Raw genomic sequence first — 21,464 nt, forward strand, 5'->3', positions numbered from 1 at the left:
CAGTGGGAAAACTAGGAGGAGAGAGACACTCCCAGGGGGATTCAGAGACTTCTACATTCTCACTCAAGGCGCAAGTCATGTACACTAAGGCCAAACCAAACTGCAAATTGTCTCTCCACAAATGTAATGTGGAGAGAGAATGTAATGTAATGACATAATAATAATAATATTATTATTATTATTATTATTATTATTATTATTATTGTTATTATTATTATTATTAATTCTGTAGATTACACTGTCCTCAGAAATATTAAGGGACACGCACACAATGATGCGTGTCTTCTTAAATAGTGTATTTTTGCGGGGGTTCCGCAGTCCAGATGTGCGGTGCGCCTCCACAACACCCCCGCGCAGCGACGTGACCACGCAAAGCCTACCTAGGGAGAAGCGTCAAGTTTGCCGTTCTCTTCCCTGAGTACACCGGAAACCAGCAGATTTCATAATAAAAGATGTGTAAACCGTTTGGTTTTAATCAAGTAAAAGTAAATGTTTGTTCGGTTATCTGCCTGCACGGTTTAACAGATAATGAGATAAAAACACGGTGGCCGGAAGTTGATTTTAGGCTCACATGCCGTCCCTTTCTTGCCTCGGCAGGTTAGTAACGACGGTTTTAGGGTCTTTGAAGCTTTTAACACTAAAAATGGCTGCATTTGATTTAGGTAGTCCCAGATCCCGGTGCGGACGTCATTCCCCACACACTAACATGTTTAATAAGTGTCAGCAGGATCACGCAGCGCTTTATTAGCACACTGGAGAGGCTTCATGGGATCTTGCACATGTGGCCTTCCTGTAATAAGTCACACACTGGCTCCTGTTGTTTTAGTTAGAGTCAGTCCACAGACTGTTTTAGCTGTAGATTATAGGTATCACCTGTGGTCAGTAAATTCAAATATGTGAAGCCCACTTGGCCTGCACGACACTGTAAAAACCTTTTAAAAAAATAAGTTTAAAGACTTTTCATTCAGGATGAAGGAAAAGCAGGTAAACGTTGCCTTTTTTTGGGGGGTATTCTGTTTTTACGCTCTGCGTTGTGTCCGCCTCTCTAACCGGAAGCTGTGCGTCCTCCCTCCGTGTTACTTGACGCTGACCATTGAAGGAAAACGGAGCAGAAGAGCGAAACATGGCGACTTCGAACAATCCGCGGAAATTCAGCGAGAAAATCGCTTTACATAACCAGAAGCAGGCGGAGGAGACGGCGGCGTTTGAAGAAGTGATGAAAGACCTGAGCATAACCCGAGCAGCGAGGGTAACGACACCGTTTGCTGCCTTTTCCTTCCCTCCCTCCTGTCTGCGCTCCGTTTGTTTTCAGCGAGCTGTCAAATAGGCATTTGTAGCGCCGCGGCTGCACGCAGAACAGGTAAACAATAACAAACGACGCTTCCTGCCAGCTGTGGCCGATTTTCTCCTGTCGGTGGACGGCCAGCTGAGCCGACACGATGTGTCGGTCCTCAAATGTAGATGCGTACTGCGGGGACCATCTTTCCTAAAAGTTATTGGCTACAATTTTTGTCCCACGCAAGTGTAAAGCAAAGGGGCGTGCATCCGTGTTTGACAGCGCGCGTCCAGCACCGCGATTTTCCCTTCATCTCGTGGGCTTAGATACGAAGCGATTAACCTAAAGCATATGATATGATCCGTGAACGTAGAGATTGACATTTTAAAAAATGAATTAGAAAATCGTGGTGCATATAGGGATATATGTTAAGGTGTGTTTCTGTGCATATAAACCGCGGTGAACTTGTCTGACGGGTCCTCAGGCCTGTGTGCACTGCAACATGAGTGACATTTACGGCAAAGATGAAGGCCAGCAGATTATGTGGAATTTAAGCCACATACAGCACAGGCCTCCAGAATAAATCCTATGGAGGCAGGGCTTCAGTGGAAACCGCTACTGAGTGGAAATATGATGGACTTAACATCATTGCAAGCATCAGCCACTATCCTATCTAAGCTCTGTTTCTCTGAATCTGTGTGTTTGTGTCTGCTCAGAGGACGATAAAGAGCAACTTAAAGGTCTTTCTAGAATCAGAAAAGCAGAAGTATCATGTAACAGTAGATATCGTGGATGCTGGTTCACAGTCTCACGTCAATGGCAGACTGCAGTGCAAAACTTCTAAACGTGCATTGCTTTAAAAAAAAATTATTAGAAATACGCGCTCACCCGACACTTTGTTAGCTACACCTCACTAGTGATGGGTTGGCCCATTAAGAAGTGCCTTAAATCCTCTGTGTGATTTTTTTTTTTTAACTGCAGTTTCCTGTTCTTAGCTGACAGGACTGGCACCTAGTGTGGTCTTCTGCTGCTGTAGCCTATCTGCTTCAAGATTCAAAGATGTTGTGCATTCAGAGATGCTTCTGCTTCTTCTTCTTCTGCATGCTTTGGTTTTAATGAACTTTTTTTCGGGGATATTGTATCTTCCTATCAGCTAGAACCAGTCGCGCCTTTCTCCACTGACCTTTGACATCAACAAAGCGTTTTCACCCAGAAAACTGCCGCTCACTGGATGTTTTCTCTTTTTCAGACCATTCTCTATGAACCCTAGAGGTGTTTAGAAAATCCCAGTTTCTGAAATACTGAAATACCAGCTCACTTGGTCCTGACAACCATACTACGATCAAAATCTCTTAAATAACCTTTCTTCTCCATTTGGTTTGAACTTAAGCATCTTGACTTGACAGGTCTACATGCATAAATGCACTGAGTTGCTGCATTGTGTCTGGCTGATTAGATATTTGCATAAACAAGCAGTTGAGGAGGTGTATCTTAAAGAAGTTGCCAGTGAGAGCACGCACAAAAATCGCTTGGTATAAACTGAATATATACCAATCAAGTACATTTCATTTGAACAGGTAACTTAAATGTAACATTTTACATTACACTTATGCAACATAGTTACGTGTAACCAAATAACCAAAAATCATCAGTTTGGGAATACATGTTAAGAAAAATGGCCTCCCTATGCTTTACCTTTAAACACGTCCTTATCTGGAAACTAATAGAACAAGTTGCATCAGAGTTATGACTTTATTATTATAGGTCCATATTTGTAGACGATATGTCTCGACAGGTTGGTGGAGGTCTGTGGCCTTATGTTTTTTTTTTTTTATCTAGATTTCATTAAGTATGCAATCAGTCGTTTGTGTGTTTTTGGCTGTCAGTAAAATTATGCAAAAACCTCCAAGCTGACTATAATTAAAACCCAGTGGAGAGGTGGAGTATGAGCAAACCCATTAAACAGAGCGAAGCTGGATCGCTTTCTTCAAAACTGCGAGATGGGGCAGTGAAACTGGTGAAAGGATGCACTTTTCCAGTGATTAATGGAAAGACAAACATTAGGTAGCTCTTGTTTGAGCCAGAGTTAGACATGCTGGAAGGATGCCTCGGGTTTAGAGTTTCACCCTTTCACACTGTTGCCTCCCTTTATGCTCAACTCTCACTCTGATTTTTCTTTTGTGCTTTTCTCCGTACACAGCTTCTTGTGATTAAAGTGACCCAGACTTCATATTCTGTTGTTACAGTATCTAATCCGTTGCATCAGAGACTGCGTTCATGTAGCTAAAGAAGTATACTCTGAGGTTGGAGGCTTATCAAAATACACCACTGATGCAGGCATAGTAATTGTTATTATTAGATTTTCTGCCATGCCAACAGTAAGCAGTGGGCTTGCATGAGACAATTTAATTGACTGGTCATGGGTTCTCTGATTGGACATGGAAAAGGAGGCTGTTTTGAAATAAACACTGGAGTGACAGTTTGGAGGGTTTTCTTCTGAAATGAAGACAGGCACATTCAGTGATACTGAATTATATCTATACTGCTTTGCTTGCACCTTGGCATTCATATAATCTATTCACATTAAATAAAAAAGAAACCGTTAAATTTGACACTAAATTAGCTGTAAACGTTAGAGCTTGCAACAAAATTTGTCACTAAATTAAACAGCTTTTAGTTTCCACCACTTCGATCTTCCTTTCCTTTACTGCTAAAATCCACAAATCTCACTTTTAGCACTTCAAAAAATTTAAGAAAAATCTGCAAACAGTCCTGTAATGTAAATGAAACAATCATGCAACTTAAAAAGAAAATGTTCTAGCAGAACATCATATTCAGCTCTCGTTATTAACAATATCACGGCCTGGTCCTTGGTTTTTAGGCGTGTGGGGTGTTAATAGCTAATTTATTACATCGCTGTAACTGGAGCGTGGACTTAATGCGAGCGAGAAACTCTTTTACTTCTTTTCTAAATTTCCCATAAATGCCTGCTGATTTACCTGATGTTGTTCTTCTTGCAGTTGCAGTTGCAGAAGACCAAATATTTGCAGCTGGGGCAGAACCGTGGGCAGTACTATGGAGGATCCTTGCCAAACGTCAATCAGATTGGAAACAGCACGATCGACGTGCCTTTTCAGGTACAGGATTGCTTATCTTTCCTTTGCCTTTCACATTTACAACTAAAATATACCTGGTGTAGGTCAATTCAATCTGTGGCCTTAACTGCAAAAATATATTGTGTGATATAAATAAATAAATACCCCCATTTTTTCCCAATCTCTATGGGTAAGTAATATCCTGCAGTATTGACTGGTCGCTTTTTTTAGACATCCTGAGGTTCTTTTTCCCTGGACTAAATATTCTTCTACAGGAAGTCACATACTTTGTGTAAGTCACTTATGTAAGCAGTATATGAACAAAAATAATACTTTATTTAGAGGCAGTGTAAGTATCCAAGGCCACAGCCTACATTAGGTTTGTATACGGTTGTAGCATGGCTCGGCGCAGGCTCTGTCCAATAAACACTGTGTACACAGTCCTGCAATAACTTTGAAGTTTATATGTTGCTGCCGCAGCGTAATAAGAACGTTCTTGAAGCCACGTCTGTCACACCAAATTTGAATTGTGTGTTTTATGTGCAGGGAGACAGCTTCATGCTGGGCTTCAGTGCACTCGGCAACAACGTGAACAGAAGCAGAAGTTTTTTTATTGCTTTAAATTGTTTTCAGGAGCAGCTTCAAAGGTGGCAGGAAAGGATTTGTATTAATTGTCGACAGAAACATAAAAGAAATGTCAGTCTTCAGTGAAAGCCTTAAAACTGATATTGCACAATAATGAATGTTAGAAATTGAAGGGAAAAAGGGTCAGGAGGTTGTGTGTAATTTGTTCTGAATAATAGGTTTCATTTTATTTGGGGAAATAAAAAAAGAAAAAATCATTGCGTTCAGTGCTATCTGCAACGCGACTGCTGCGTTGCTTAGTGTGTCAGTCTGTGTATATGAGAAAGAAGAGCTTCTCCATGTTTTATTCTCTCAGCCAGTGCTGGAAACAGTCTCTTGCTTGAAAGGCACTGAAGCTGCACAGCAAGACAGAAAACATCTGTCATGTGGGCTAAAAAGCCCTTGTCCTTGAAATTTCCACGGAATAGCGTCAGACAAATGGAACAAGATACCAACCTTTAAAAAAAAGGAAAATGTAATGCAGTTTCGTAGTTTTAATTTTCTTTGCCAATTAAATGACAACCCTCAAAAAAACAACAAACAAACAAGTTGAAGAACACGCGTAGAACATAATGCACACATTTCAGATTTTCTTTTTCCAGTCTTCCCCCATCCTTTTCACCCCGGACCACTTTACCTTTCATTCCTGTGCTACATGCTCATAGGAAGTGTTTATTCTCTGCTGGCCAAGAGCAGTGTAACTGAGGTAAAGTGCTGACTACCGTGGCTGCCGCAGTGCTTTTTGTAGATTAATGACCTCAAAAACTCTCTTGTTATTGTTACACATTCAGCTCTAATAGTGCAGGCCGGTGAGGAGCTGAAAAGTAATGTTTGCAATTTGCCCAGTTCATTACCCATTTTTTTCCTTGTCTTTATTTGTCAGAATTCAGGGCTCGACATGAACAGGTCGACGCGACACCACGGATTGGTGGAAAGAGTCTACCGCGATCGGAACCGCATCACATCGCCCCACCGGAAACCCCTGTCTGTTGACAAACACGGACGACAGATATCCTTTTATGCTGCCTGTTGGGTGAAGTGTTGTTTAATGTTGGGGCGATCGTGGCTCAAGAGTTGGGAGTTTGCCTTGTAATCGGAAGGTTGCCGGTTCGAGCCCCGGCTTGGACAGTCTCGGTCGTTGTGTCCTTGGGCAAGACACTTCACCCGTTGCCTACTGGTGGTGGTCAGAGGGCCCGGTGGCGCCAGTGTCCGGCAGCCTCGCCTCTGTCAGTGCTCCCCAGGGTGGCTGTGGCTACAATGTAGCTTGCCATCACCAGTGTGTGAATGGGTGGATGACTGGATATGTAAAGCGCTTTGGGGTCCTTAGGGACTAGTAAAGCGCTATATAAATACAGGCCATTTACCATTACCATTTTTATCTGGTTTCTGAGCTTCAGTTTAAATCAGAGTGCTTGGTCAAAACTTCACTCGGTCAAATTTTTCTTTAGGAGCAGTAGAGTGGCATTTCTGCAGATTATTAGGAATTTACACAGATGTTATCCTACCAATGCATGCCCCATGCTACAGTATTTGTTTTGGCCTGTTCATGCTGTTGGAAGCCTGATATACTTAATCATACTGAGAAAAAACAAACAAACATGTTAATATCCTAAAAATGGGTCAGTTTAACCCATTCCTAGGTGCTTACTAGGCATGAATATTTCAGCTTTTTGTGGATTCAAATGAGAAGTAGCTTTGAAATGAAAAACGATAGGGATGTCTCATAAACTGCTGTAGGTGCATGAAGCCTAAAAACAGGTCATTTTAGCCTGTCGCTAGGTGGTTGCGGGGCAACACGATGCCATCATAATGTGTCATGCATAATTTAGCTTTTGCGAATACAAATTAAATGTTACTGTTGTGAAATACAAACGATACAGTGCTTTTATAAGGTGCATAAGTGCAAAAAAAATGGATCGTTTCAAACTGTTGCTGGGTGGTTGCTAGGCAATGCGATGATGCCGCAGTATCTGATATAGATAAGAACCTTCCGGGGCCTAAGATGAACTTGTGTGCACAGGTTTGGTTGCTCATCTTCTAATGCTCTCGGAGGAGTTGGTGGACAAAGAAACCAACGCACAGACAGACAGAGATTTCATGTATTATGATAAATATTCAGTGGGAGGAGTTTGGCTGGGAATAACATGGTGTCAACAGCTGAACATTAGCATCGTGGAGATGTTAATAAACCATAGTCTGCACACACCCACACAGTTCTGAGAACAGGACTAATCACACAGTATAAGTGAAACCACCTGCGGGCTCTCATCATTCTCCAGCAGAAGTCAATGCAAATCTTTAAACTGTATTATTGTTTTTTAAAGCTTAATATATGCATAAAATATACATTTGTGTTTAAATGCTCCTTCGTGGTAGCATTATTGGAAAATACACAGTGCAGAACAAGCAATTATTAACACCTTTTCATTAATAATGCTGTTGTATTCAGCTAGCTTTTGAAACGGAAGTGCTTCTTGATTTCAGATTTTTAGATCTTAATCAAACTCTTTGTGGGCATTTTTGTAAAAGACTTCGGCCTGTAGGTAATGAAAGTGTACCCTGTATTGTAGAAGATCACCAAGCACAGTGCTTTTTTTATTTATTTATTTTTTGAATTCACAGAAGAGAGTACACTGATTCTGCCAAGGCTTTATTCTCCAGCTGTTATTTCTTAACCTGCGATGTCACATTGACAGCTGTCCATATGGCTCAGTATATCTCTCGCCGCCACCTGATACTAGTTGGAGGAGGTAAGACGGTCTCTGATAATGACACAATGTCTCGGCATGGCCTTCTTGCAACTAAATGCATTTTTTTTTCACCTGTCATGAAGAAACGTGTTCAGATAATAACGCAAGACACATTCAGAGTGGAAAGACCCAAGAGGCTAACACTCTGACTGTGAAATCCTTCTGCATTGTCACATATTTAATGACTTTCACAGTTTCTGCCATTGAGAAAAATTATTGAAATGTTTATATTTACACTTAAAACTATTCCAGTGTCCTTATTCTAGTGTTAAACATTTAAAAATAACTGACTGCTGCATGTGATGTTGTTGTCGCGCAGTGCTGTAGTTGCCCACTATGTACTTTTTTGTGCTATTCGGGTAGATTTTGTCTATAGATCGCCTTATGTGAGTTTAAAATTCTTGTGCTGCAGGACAAACTCTGACTCAGCACTGCATCAGTGCACACTAATTCCTGCCCAGCAGGCCTCCTTCACTGGAGGATCACAGGAGCTGCAGCCAAAACGAGGTACACAAGATTTCGAAGATGTTCTCGTCATGTAGTGTAAGAGACATGTTCATTAGTGTGGTGTGTGTCAGCTCACTTCATACAGACACCCTGCATGAAATGAGCTTTTAACTCTGCCTTGAATTAGTCTATATGTGCTTTTTAAATTAGTGTTTTTTTGCATTATCTGCAGAATTCAGTGTTATTTGTGTTTTTGTTTTTTTTTGTGATCCTGTTTAGTTTTTGTGGTATTTTGTTGCTTTCTCCTGATGACTCAGTGGAAGCGCCCTCCAGTGTATGATGAAAGGGTTTGAATGCGGCTTTGAAGGCAAGAGGAGGAAAATTGATTGCTGTGCAGATGGTGCGCATTCAAGTACCATGTGAATTTCGCTCCTAATGGCCATGTGAGGGGAATTATGTCAATTTTAGAAGCACTTTGGTTGAATTTGTATGTATCATCTTGGAGAAGTGCTTGTGCTTTTACCCATTATTTGCATTCAGAATTCTTTTTTCTTTTACTAATGTCACACTTCTTGTCTACTTTCTTTTTTTGTTTTTGTTTTTCCTCTTTTTAAAGGAACCTTTTCTTCCCACTGTCATCAAGTGCTTACTCAAAGGGAATTGCTGGGTACCTTGTCATCATTTTGTACCTTACAATGCAATAGTGCTTGGATATATATAAATTCATGTATATATATGTTGTAACTTGACGCTACATACATTAACGACTGCACTTACTCACTTGATCTGATTAAATGAAGGCAGTTATTATGAGCTTCAACAGGCAGGACATCTGTAGATCCAAGAGATTGAGGAGATTTATTTTTTAATTTCTCCATCTCCATCTCTCGCTCTTGCTCTCCCCAGTCCTCCTACTCACTGTACCGGGGTCTGAAGCAATTAAACAAGAGGTGGATGAAGATGGACAGAAACATAACTGGGACAGCAAAAAAGTAAATCTTCACACAAAATGTTTTTCACTTGAGTATCTCACTGGTCTTCCTGATACACTAGTTGTCTTTTTTTCTCCCACTTTAGAACATTTCAAGATCCAAGCCCTGCAAAGTTCCTGGAATCCAGTGAGTTTTAATGTCTTAGGTTGTCTAAGGATACCTTCCTCTATAGTCTGAGTAACACAATGAAATTATGTTTCAGTGTAAATATTTTTGGGGGGCACGTTGGTCTCACTGTTACGATATAGTGTTTAAATCCAGAAAGGAAGCTTCGGCTAGGTACGTGTGTACACAAATCTGATGAATGGGTGTGAATAAAGCGTAGTTTTGAACTGAAAGCATCTGACTGTAGTTCAACATTTTCATTTTGACTCGCTCAACTGCCAAAGGAATGAGAGTGTGGAGCCAAAAGATTTGCAAAAATACCCTGGGCCAAATGCATGAAGTCCAAATATCTCTGGACTTGTTTGCCTCGGGAGACATTTCCAAGTAATCTGAATAAGCTACTGGTGTTGGCGGTTCTGCTATTTCATCACCGAGTATATCGAGCATGTCATCGCTGGAGAGTTTACGGCACCCATCTGTTTTTCTGCAGCATTTTCCCGTCTCCAGAACAGCAGCTGACCGCTTCGATGAAACCAGCAGCCCACAACACTGGCGGCTCTCTTCCCGATCTGACCAACATCCAGTTCCCTCCTCCGCTGCCCACCCCGCTCGACCACGACGACCCAGCTGCCGCCTCGTTCGGCTCCCAGAGCAGCACGCAGGCTCTGGGTAACACACAAGGTGGTAATAAGCACTCTCTCCTCTGTTCTCTCTGGACATATCTTAAAGTTATGTGCAGGATATGAAGGATCTTGGATTTCAGCATTTGCCACTTGTTTGGTGCCAAGTTGGGTCTTTAAGGAAACTGTTTTCTTGTGCTGGGTAGGAGTGAACACGTCTCAACCCACAGTAGCCATGGAAATCCAGGCCGGGCAGGATAGTGTGATTCCTCTCATCCTGAACGCGGGAGACTCCCACCAGCACCAGAACCTGCAGCTCTCCCCAACAACTCCACCTCTCACTCTCTCCCAGGTACTCAAGAGGAAAGCGTTGTACATTAATAGACATAGAAACAGTGTCATGATTTGTAGGCAGGCTACAAATACTGAAATGAATGCTTTTTGAGGTTTCTGTCATATAAAGTGCCGTGCTCCCAACAGGCAGCCATTAATGCCATGAACCTGGAGCAGCAGCTGTCCCAGTACGCCTTCTTCAGCCAGCAGCCGTCATCCCAGACACACCCAAACCAGCAAGTGAGTTTCTATCCAAAGCCACAGCTCAAAACATAATAAACTTCATCTCATTCATATGTACGAACATCCAGTTTTATATAGTATTATGACCACTTGCCAAAAAAAATCAATGAATGAGTCAACAGCAGTTGTTTAACTCGGACGTGTGGCTCGTTTTGTTTTCATTTACCCGTTTTAAACATCCAGAGGATCGCTGAGCGTTAGTCCATCTGCATATGAAGCAATTCGCTCACTGTCTGCCGCTTTACAGCTGACAGTTGGTCGCCCTGCCCTGTTGTTAGTTACTTCAAACAATCACCTCAGAGTTGAGAGTAGTTTAACTTGCTTTCTGCCCACCGCTAAAGCCAAATCACTGCTAGTCACTTCCTCTTAGAATGTCTATCACCTTAGGTCAGAGTTATTTGAAGCCGAAAAGATAATGGGAAACTTTCAGCAACGTGCTCTCCTACACAACATGCTGCCAGTGCAGATGTTGCATATCGCTGCCCCCTCCCCCTGGCACTGACTCACTTTCTCTCTCACTCCCTCGCTTTTACCCGTGGTTTGTGGACATCTTTTCATTTTCTCCGCAGTTTTGGTTGCATTTCCTCTCCGGTTTTCTCTTTTCTGCCGCAGCCGTTCCTTAAACTCTTCCTTATAAGGAATTATATTTCTTGGGTCCGCTATAGTAGCTGCAGTGGATTCACACTCGAATCGCACTCTCGAACTTGTCATGTCATGTACAACATACAGAGAAGCGTCTGATCATGTTTGTTATTGGTAGTAGTAGAGAATGAGTCATTATCATCTGAAGTTAAGTCTAAATTTTGGAATTGATGAAATAATTTACTTAGTAAAAGTTATTCTGGGTCTTCCAGCCAATCAGAGTCCTGAATTTTCAGTGGCTGTGGTATAGACCTCAGGAAGTTTCACTGGAAATTAGGATCGAGTCCATTCCTTTACAAACCTGTTGCTGTGTTTCAGTTTGTGACGCTGGCGTTGTGGTCTGCTTTCCATTTCATCAGTCTGTCAGCTCCCTAAGCCTCCAATCTCGGGATTATGTTTATTAATGCAAGTACAGCTAATCCCAATCTCCAAGTCTTTCCAACTTCTTCCAATATTTTTGGATTTATGAATGTTTTCATTCTTTTCATTCTAAGAATGTTCATACATTTTATCTCTGTTTATCACATGAACGCTAAATCATTTGAAACTATAGCTTTATGTTAAATGTTACTGAACACGTGTCCTAACAAACTGTAATCATGAAGCCGTTCATGTTTAACTGAAATGAAAATGCATTTTTCCACAGCCCATTAAAAAAAAAAAAAAAAGAATATTACAAAACTTTGATGTTAGCCAGACTTTAATATCTCAGACTTAATGTTTATCTGCAGCTGCTGCTGCTTTTTAATTAGATTGATAGCATCCAGATTGTGAATGAGTGAGTAAGATGAAAAATGAGGGGAAAAATAGATAAACTGCATTTAATGACGATGATGCGTTTTGGCTCTCATGGGAACATTCGACTTACTTTGACTTACTTACGTTTACTCGTCTGTGATTCAGTCACCTCTATATTGTTGAGATGTTTAATGAGATGGAATTAGAGAATAACCACACCAGAGTTATAGGAGCAGCAGTTCATAAATGAATTATTATAACTATATTTTTTTAATAAGGTTCCAAATAAATAATAAAACCTATGATGATTTCAGTTACCAGTTAGTTGGAAGAAAACTTCGCAAACTCTTTGATATTCCTGTCACGTCTGCTTTTATTTCATTTACTTTGATTACTTTTTGAGCAGATCTTCATTTTTGCCACAGTTGACTAAAAATAAAAACGCACCAACAACTGTGCTTTCCATGTCTTTATTCAACATACTGAGTTATTATCAGAGAGGCTGTAAAAAAAAAAAAAGTGAATCCCTGCTAATTGCTTCTCCAAAAGCTGTTTGGATTCAGGTGTTCCAATTATGAAGATGAGACTAGAAGTGTGGGTTGTAGAGGTTGTTCTCAGTAAGAAAGCCATAGAGAGTTTTCTCTTGTGATAACTATGACTCAGTCACAAAAGCTTTCTCGCTGGGTTTTTGCACAAACCTCTTAAAAGCTACAGACACATTTCCAAGAATCTAGGCGTTCATCGGTCCACAATGAAATAAACAGAGGAGATAATGACGTGGGGCTATTGGGATCACAGCAAGTGCGAATACACGCGGTCCTGAAGAAGGTACAAAGAACCCAAGGCCAACTGCAAAACACCTGCGGAGATCTCGCTAACTTGCTAAAATCTTTGTTCGTGTGTCTCAACTCCCAGAACAACAGATGAGACGCAAGTATAACATTTTGACAAAAAATACACAATGATTTACTTAGAGGGGTAAAAGTAAAACCATATCCCTGCTGCCTCGGGGTCTGGGAAAAAAGACATTTCACAGGAGATTGTCAGTGCAGCAGTCCTTGTGCATAGTCAGGTCAGACTCTTCACCTTTAACTAGAAAGTTTATGTGTGTGTTTTTTTTACATTTTGGCATGATCTTTGACAATAAAATTCAACAAAAACATATAAAACTCTAAAATCTAAACTCCTAAAAATGTCACATAAAAGGCAACTTGTAGCCTTTTATGTGATTTTTTTTTTCTTCTTTTGATGTGTTTTCATATCTGCCAAGATGTAATAAAATAAGATGTGAATATAATGCGTGTGTGATAAGCAAGCATTAAAATTATACAGTGGTGCTTAAAGATTAGTTATCTATTTATGAGTCCACTGCTTATTTTCCAGCAGGCGGGTCTGGTCCAGCTGCCGTCCTCGGTGAACTCCTGCTCCCCGTCAGACAACCAGGCGCCCTCGCAAACCAACATGACCATCGACATGAACGCGGTGAGCAGTCTGTGTCTCGCTGATTTGTTGCAACAACAACCCAGTGATGACTGGTTCTCCTTGGCTGGTTCCCAGTTTTCCCAAAGAACTGTTTTCAGATGGTGTTAACGTGTTGGGCTCGGGGTTTCGCGAACACACTGCCACGTCGAAGTAATCAGAACTGATCTCGTAGACGTTCAGCTGTGACGTGAAGTTGTCCAAGAGTGTGTTTTGTAACAGACGTTTTGCTTGGGGGGGGGGAAAAAACGACGTGAAAATAGGACTGTGTGTGACAGTGCAATTGTTCTTTCTTTGTTATTTTAACTATGATACAAAACCATAATTTTGCAGTCCCAGAATTTCTTTGTTTCTCTGCAGAGTTCAAGTCCCCCCCAAAAACCACTAAAGCAGAATGTAAAAAAATGCACAAAGAGATTCGCAAAACATCCGTGAATCTGAAAGCTTCTGTAAGGCGCTGTTTCTCCTTCAGATCTAGGCTCTCGCTGCTTCGCTCTACTGTTGCGATGGGAATGTGTTTGGATTACTGCAGAAATGAAGTGGCCTACATTCTCTTCATCTCCGTAAAAGACTGTGCGGCGTGAGGTCACGGAAAACGCAGAGGAAGCTCGCTGGGATCTGGATCTTAGACTTGTATTCTTGTTATTAAACCGTTAATAAGGAAATGTTTTTATCATTTTACAGTCAAAGTAATGTCAAGGAAAACATGACCTTCTTTCATTTTCAGGCGAGTTCAAACAGGTTTACTCGACGCCACTGACCAGGTCACCGGTTTATAGCTCTATCCACAGACCTTGAACTCCTTTTTATCGCTCTCATCTCATGCTACCATTATTTTGGTAACTTATCTTTTAATAGTTTAGGAGTTTAAAGGTTTGAACGCCTCGTTGACTTGTAAATGATTAAACATTATCAGCCTCATTTGATAAATCTCAATTACTTGATGGCGTATCTGTTGCTTACTTGGAAGGTTTTATAGTACTTTTTTTTTATTTTGTTAGACAGTATAAAAAACATCTGATGATAGGACAGAACAAGAGATAGCAGAGTGGGTTTTCCCTGGTCACTATTTTTAAAATATTCACTTGCTCAGGTTTAATTTCCAGCGATATTCTTACTAATTAATCCCCTGTAGTACTCAGTCTTTCACTTTTCTTTTTTTTTTCTACTACTCCACTGACGTGAGATCTACACATCACTCGTCACATATTGTGATCATACTAATTACATTTCAGCATTAGCTACAAGTATGCACAGGTTCAATATTCCTCTGATCGCCAGTCTCCTGCAAGAAAAACACCACAGACATGGTTAACCAAAGCTCCTTGTTCAATAGGAGAAGAGTTACACACAACGAACGAGGGGGGGAAACAAAACGACGGCCTCCAGTGTGAATAACTCAAATGTATCCTCTTGTATCAGGCCTCGTCCCTTCAACAGTACCGCAGTAGGGTTGGATCCTCTGCCAATCAATCTCCAACCTCTCCCGTCTCCAATCAAGGCTTCTCACCCGGAGGCTCGCCTCAAGTAAGGGCGTATGGACTGAACGAGCTGCTGGCTCGCTTTGTATAAACATCACCGTCCCTTGCATCGTAGTGCTGTGGTTATCTCTGCTGAGTAGGACTCCGTGCAGCTTTTTCTTGTTGATACAGATCTGGGCAAAAAAAAATAAAATAAAAAGCGAGCCCTTCAGCAAGACCCATAACATCAAAACAAGCATTTCCCCCCCTTAAGTTAATTGTATTGTCATTATTTATGCATTTACATATGATTACTTTCTGTGTTTTATAAGCCAAAAAAGAATAATATCTATTAGTATCTAATAAGTAGATAAAACACAGTGCAGCCTCTATTAGTTGACATTTTAACGAGCAATAGCAGGAAATCCTGGGGTTTCTTTGAGTCTGAGTCTACCGACATGCACAGCGGCATCATTAACCTTATAAATCACTGATGTGTTTTCCATGCTTGACATAAGAGGAAGTGAAACCGCGCAGTGAAGGAAATACTCTGGGAGAAAGCTGTCTGTGTGTACTTAAAGTTAATAATATATACATAGAAAATGTGCATTAAAAAGTTCTATTCCTGATCTGAATGATCACATTAAGCATTGACAAACTGTGAACCCTGAGCAGCTCTTGTTTTGCCCAGATCTGACCACCAGTCTCTTTAAGCAGTCTCTTAGTGTCATTGATGTGTTTTGTGATGTAGCCGTGTCCCTGACCTTCCTCCTCCTCTGCTGCTTTTTGTGGTATTTGCATCGCAACTCCACCGTTTCCCTCCCAGTCTTGCTTATTAGACTGTGAAGTGGAGTTTGTTTTGTTCTTTCCCATGTTTGTCAGATCTCTGTGTTTATTGTGGGTTTGCACCAGCATGGGGGGGAATGGGTGAGCATCAAGGGAGGTATTAATCCCCTTCGAAGGATTTTTCAGGAAAAGCTGTGCAAACTGAACCTTGCTTGCAATGTAGTGCATTAAGATAAACTGAACACACCCAAGGTAAACATGGATTAGGGCTGTCAGTGATGTGCGTGAGACTTAGTAAAAGCATGTAAGATTTGCAAAAGGTAGTGCTGATAATCTTTTAATCGCTTATTGCTAAGTGTTCTTTCTTAAATACTGTCTTGAATTACACCTTTAAAAGTGCCATCTAGTAAGCCTTTACTGGTCCAAAGATTGAAGTTATAGTTTCTGACTTTTAAACATGCCCTTGTGTGTTTGAGATGTGGAGAGAGAGAGGAACGTGGCGAGTGACAGAGTTGATTCATGCTGTGTGTGCATTTCTATATGTTTGCTTTCCCAACTCGGGCCTTTCCAGAGCTGAAGTGGCTCACTCGTAGTCCCGAGGTTATCCACGGGCCAAACCACAACCAACAGTCTGTGTTCTCTTGTTAACCTGCTCTGCCCCGTGGGGAGTTGTGCAGCGCACACAGATAATGTGGTTTAGAACTAGGTGGAGCACAGACTGAGAATATGATCCAATTACTTATACATTAAGAGGCCACAATGAAACGGGAGAATTCCTGCTGCTGATTCGATGAGGACATTCAAATGAGGAATTTCAAGAGAATTAGCTTGCGCTGGATGAGTCGGTGGAAGGGAGAATAAAGCCACAGAGGGGATTACATTTTCAGTGATTCCCTTAATTTTAACGCACATTACATCCTGTTTGGTTTGTCTTAATTAAAACGTGGAAGCCAGAAGGCAGGAGAGGAAGCTCCTTTTTCATGTAAGGCTTTCCTTTTGTTGTCCTTACGTAGACGATTTGGGGCGTTTGGCCGGTTTGCATTTCAGTGTATTATGTATACAGAGAGCTGTAAGATATCGGCAGCTGATATTGAAAGATTTTGCCTCGTGTGATTAATTAAGCCATTTATTTATTTATTTTATCATATAATACATTTATTTACATATCTGCAGATTACTACAACTGTTTTTTTCTTTTATTTTTTGCAGGTTTTAAATCGTTTTTGAGCAATTAAAATGAAAAGGTTTGTGCTGCAGTAATGTCACACAAATGTGCAAAACGTTATGGCAGATGCTCAAAGACTTGTGAAGGCCTCCTCATGAAAGAAAATCGGCTATAAGCATTTTATAGAGGCATATAAAAAAATCCTAATTATTCTAAGCCTTTGTATCTGGTTGTCTAGACCCGAGGTGTCAAACATGCAGCCCACTTTGATCGTTAGTGGGTCAGACCAGTGAAACTACATGATAAATGTGTAAAATTCCAGTAAAACATCTGGTAGTTTATTGCCTAGACGGTGCTGTAATTCCGAGATTTTTTTCTTTTTAAAACACAAAAGATAAAATAAATACGCTGATGGTGCATCATTCACATAAAAACACTTAATGTGTTGGCATATGCAAACTGGGTGGGCGTTTGTACATTAAAAACCTCACACATTTCCAGACGTTGTGACATGTTGCAGTGTTCTAGCTGCTTTGACTGTCTCGTTTTGTATATCCCGTGTTTTTTGTTTAATGTATTATGTCTGAAGCCTTGATGCAATACATATATATGCTCATATTGATGGTGCGCACTTGTAATTTTGACCTACATCTATAATAAACCGATCACTGCTTGTTTGTTGTTGCAGCACAACTCCATACTGGGCAGCGTGTTTGCAGACTTCTACGACCAGCAGCTGCCTTCCATTCAAGCCAGTGCGCTCTCACAGCAGGTACAGGCTCTGTCCGTGTCAGATAGAAACCAATCATCTTCGCATGTTTTTCCTGCATTTAGCTTTCTCCTACTTCAGGGACTTGTTGCATTATTTCTTTCTTTTGGGATTGCCAGTTGGAGCAGTTCAACATGATGGAGACCCCCATCAGCTCTGACAGCCTGTACAACCAGAACTCCACCCTCAATTACTCCCAGGCTCTTATGATGGGTTTGACTGGCCACTGCAACCCTCAGGACTCGCAGCAGCTTGGATACAGTAGCCATGGCAACATCCCCAACATCATTCTCACAGGTGCTTCACACGGCTTCTCAAGACATGCAGCGAGTGGCCTGTTAAGGCAGAGACCCAGACTTTAAAGTGTAGAACTGGTAGATCCAAGTGTGGAGGAACGCTTGTGATTCACATTTTCTTGTGGGTCTTGTGACAGTAACTGAACAGAAGAAGCTTCACAATGATTTGGTTAATTACTGGATTTGTATAATGGATGGAAGCAACAGCACTTTGTCATTCAGTCGTTGCATGCTGCCGCAACCCGACGTGTTGTTACATTTCTCACGAGTTGCATCATCAAGGATAAAAAAGGTGGTTGCAGTTATGACGGAAGTTACGACGTAGATTTCCCACAGAAGTCTAAATCGGGCATAAATCACAGGATAAAAAAAATGAAAGTCCAACTTGATTATTTATGGTCTGAGCAGTATGAAAGTAGCGGGTTACCTGTCATTCAATCACTAGAATGTTAGCTCTGACATTGTTAAATGCTGCAGAGACGTATAACACTTATCTGCATGTAGATTCAAAGATAACCATCCTCTTAAGGTTTGCCTTTATTAGTTTTTAAAAAATTAGCCCTCCTAATAATCAGCTTCACTTAGATATGTAATTATGATGCCAAGCTGTCCCCTTAAGTTGTTATCAAATCATAACCCACACTCCTCTGCATTCTTTTGTTTTCATTGAAGTTGTCTCTAATTTTAGCCTTCCTTCTCTTCCTTAGAAACCTCAGTGAGATGAATAGTATTTTTTTTTTCTTGTTGTCTTTCCACAGTGAGTGGAGAGTCTCCACCCAGCCTGCCCAAGGACCTGTCTGGCTCCCTGCCCACAGATGTCAGCTTTGATGTGGACTCTCAGTTCCCGCTGGACGATCTGAAAATCGACCCGCTGACGTTGGATGGCCTGCACATGCTCAATGACCCGGACATGGTCCTCACCGATCCCGCCACCGAGGATGCATTTCGCCTTGACAGGCTGTAACAAAAGTAGCGGGTGTAACAGGTGTGTGAACTCTGCTACCTAAAGCCGAGGGTCTCTGAGGAGAAGGTATCTAGAATCAGGCTGATCAAAGGCCTCATCTGGGCTGAGCATCAATTCCACACGACCCAACACAATCGACTCCCACAAATGAGCTCTTAAAATGTTTCTAAAGACTGCTGCTAGCTTCCCTTTAATGGTTCTCTCACTACCTTTTGTGATGGATCCTGTTGCGATTTAGACGATATACCCGTTTTTTATTCGAGGAAGCTTAATGAAAATTTGGGGGCATAAACAGCCCGGTCTCTAATTCTCCATCAATGACTGACTAAACTATGTCTGTAGAGCAAACCCGTAATAAATCACACTATAGCGATCGCACGGCTGTTAACATAGAGTAGCTTGATGACTCAGAGGAAACACCTGTTGAGCTTAACCTCCCTCTGTCCCAAGCTGTAATGGAAGCCCCGGTGAGGCGATGAGTCACCCTTTTGCAAGCTCATTTATTTTTAGGGAATGGTAAATTTTGATTTTTATCATAGTCAGTGGCGGTCATCAGTTTATGCATGAAATCACAAATCACTGTGCATACTTGTTTTGCCTTAATAGCGTCTACATTTTGGTTTTCATGCAAAGATGACTCTTATGTAGATGAGGAAGAAAGAGGGGAAAAAAAACAAAGAAGCATTTTAGGGATGGAGTAATTTTTTACAGGTGGTTTGGCCTACGTAATCCGCCGTTGTGTCGTCACTACCATATCATTTTTCAACTTCATTTATCGCACCTAAACGGATAAATGAGGAATACGAGCTAGATGTTTACAGGCTTTGTTTTATATTTTACATGTACAGAATGTGATTAGAGTTTGCGTAACGGTATCTATGCAAAACTACAGCGATCGATTTGGGACTGTAAAATGAAACACACACATCGAACCCTTATACGCAGGAAGGCAGCGTGCAGGATTCTTAGAGGACGCACGGCGACCGTGCCATGTTACTTTTGAAACTGTTTCCGTTCTTTCAGACTAGTGAGGTGTAGAGATGGTGGGGGGAAAAGGCACACTGAGCGTGGCACACAGGATTACTCCCAAAGATGTGACCTCAGCGTAGTTGAAATATCTATATATATATATGTATATTTTTCCAGACAATTGAACTGCCTCTATAATAGAACAGAATTGTTGATACAAAGAGAATGTATTTAGGTCACATCTGTACAACCATGTTGTTGCCATCCTGTCATCCTCATTGCCTCTCATAACTAGCCTTTATGTCCTTAAGGACACATATTGTTTCCCCAAAGCGGATATGACATCCTGCTTTAAGTTTTATGTGTTGCTTTGCTCGTTTCCCTGGCACTACAGCGACTCTATGTATCCGTTTTCTCGTAGCGCTCGTGTTGTCCGTGCCCTTTATCAGTTCGTTCCGTATCGCTCTGGTCGCTCTCGTAGTCGTATGCTTTCGTGCTTTAAAAATCCTCTGTGAAATCAGTGCGTGTTTCAGTAGATGGGTCCTTTGAGTTCATTCAGAAACGTGTCTCATTATTGCACTTTATGCATTTATTTAAAACACTGATTTCTCAGAGTGTATATACCAAACCCCCCGTCCCCACCTACCCTCGTGACTGTTATGTGCACTGGACCTGTCTGTCCTGTCTTTGATAAAACTTGCCTTCTTGTAAAAAAAAAAAAAAAAAAGAAGACGAAGAAAAAAGAAAAGACAAATGAAAAAAGCAAATTGAATTATAGTTATTTTTGAAAACTTCTATAAAAAAATCTATTGAAGAGAGCTGAGTTGTTACTCAGTCGGTGAGTATTTTGTTACACTGTTACACATTTTTCTTTCCTACATTTTTTGCACGCAGGTGTGTCTGTCGTGTCTCTGCAGCTCTGACTGCATCATGTCGGAATAAAGAAAACGAAACAATGCTCGAAGACGTTTGTAATAAATTATTAATTAGCAAAAAAAAAAAGAAAAAAAGAAAAACAAACCACGGTTCAAGTTACAAAAATAGTGCATTGGACATTTGCAGTAAGTGTTATTGTAATACTGTGCCAGATGGGATGAGTCAGTCCCTGAAAAGTATTTTGCAGAATTAATATTGCAGTTCAGTGCAGGTAGAATAAAATGTAAAATAGATATAGATTCATTCCCAGGACACTATTCGGCTGTTATGTTCCTGAAACATCGCGTCTGTCGATGTGTGTCGAGGAACCCTGTGCCAGCATATTTATTTTCATGCAACACAAAACTATGATTGAATCTTAAAATTAGATTTTTAAGCTTTTTCCTTTAAAAAACAACAACAAAACTCTAATATTTCAGATGCATCATGTTGGTCAGTGATCCTGCGTTCTAGTTATCACTGTGGGAAAGTGGGGTGGTTGTTTTTCTATTTTAATAATTTTGTGACTGCACGAATCTCCTTAAGTGTTTTCTCTTTATGGCTTGTTTTTTAACAATTTATTTTATTTTATTTTTAAGGGTTAGGTCGGTTTTGTTTGTCTAAGCAAGCGTTTTTTTTTTCCCCCCTTGTTCGCTAAACTCGTCTTTTGTCTCTCTTTGATTCTGCATCGTGTATAGGCTACGTGACTGCTAAGTGAAGCCTAAAAGCATCAGATATGTGGTAATCAGCCTTTCATGCACATGTAGAAGCCGTTGTTTGATACTGTGTTTTATAC

General features: G+C 40.9%; 1 protein-coding gene across 3 annotated transcripts; it reads left to right on the plus strand.

Annotated features, from left to right (window-relative positions):
- The first annotated feature begins 1,092 nt into the window (after nt 1-1,092).
- crtc1a (CREB regulated transcription coactivator 1a) lies at nt 1,093-20,483 on the plus strand. 3 transcript variants are annotated; one of them, XM_082512190.1, is made up of 15 exons: nt 1,093-1,249; nt 4,297-4,413; nt 5,879-6,004; nt 7,684-7,745; nt 8,158-8,252; nt 9,099-9,184; nt 9,270-9,310; nt 9,780-9,970; nt 10,116-10,261; nt 10,390-10,482; nt 13,249-13,347; nt 14,767-14,871; nt 17,444-17,527; nt 17,644-17,821; nt 18,579-20,483. In XM_082512190.1, the coding sequence occupies exons 1-15, from the start codon at nt 1,124-1,126 to the stop codon at nt 18,782-18,784; spliced, it is 1,755 nt and encodes a 584-aa protein (XP_082368316.1). In that variant the 5' UTR covers nt 1,093-1,123; the 3' UTR covers nt 18,785-20,483. The 3 variants fall into 3 exon arrangements, with proteins under 3 accessions (XP_082368316.1, XP_082368317.1, XP_082368318.1); XM_082512191.1 differs by lacking the exon at nt 14,767-14,871; XM_082512192.1 differs by lacking the exon at nt 14,767-14,871 and having other exon boundaries at nt 13,252-13,347.
- Nucleotides 20,484-21,464: the final 981 nt, after the last annotated feature.

The sequence above is a fragment of the Aulonocara stuartgranti genome, assembly GCF_965226115.1.
Source record: "Aulonocara stuartgranti genome assembly, chromosome: 18".
Taxonomy (NCBI): Eukaryota; Metazoa; Chordata; class Actinopteri; order Cichliformes; family Cichlidae; genus Aulonocara; species Aulonocara stuartgranti.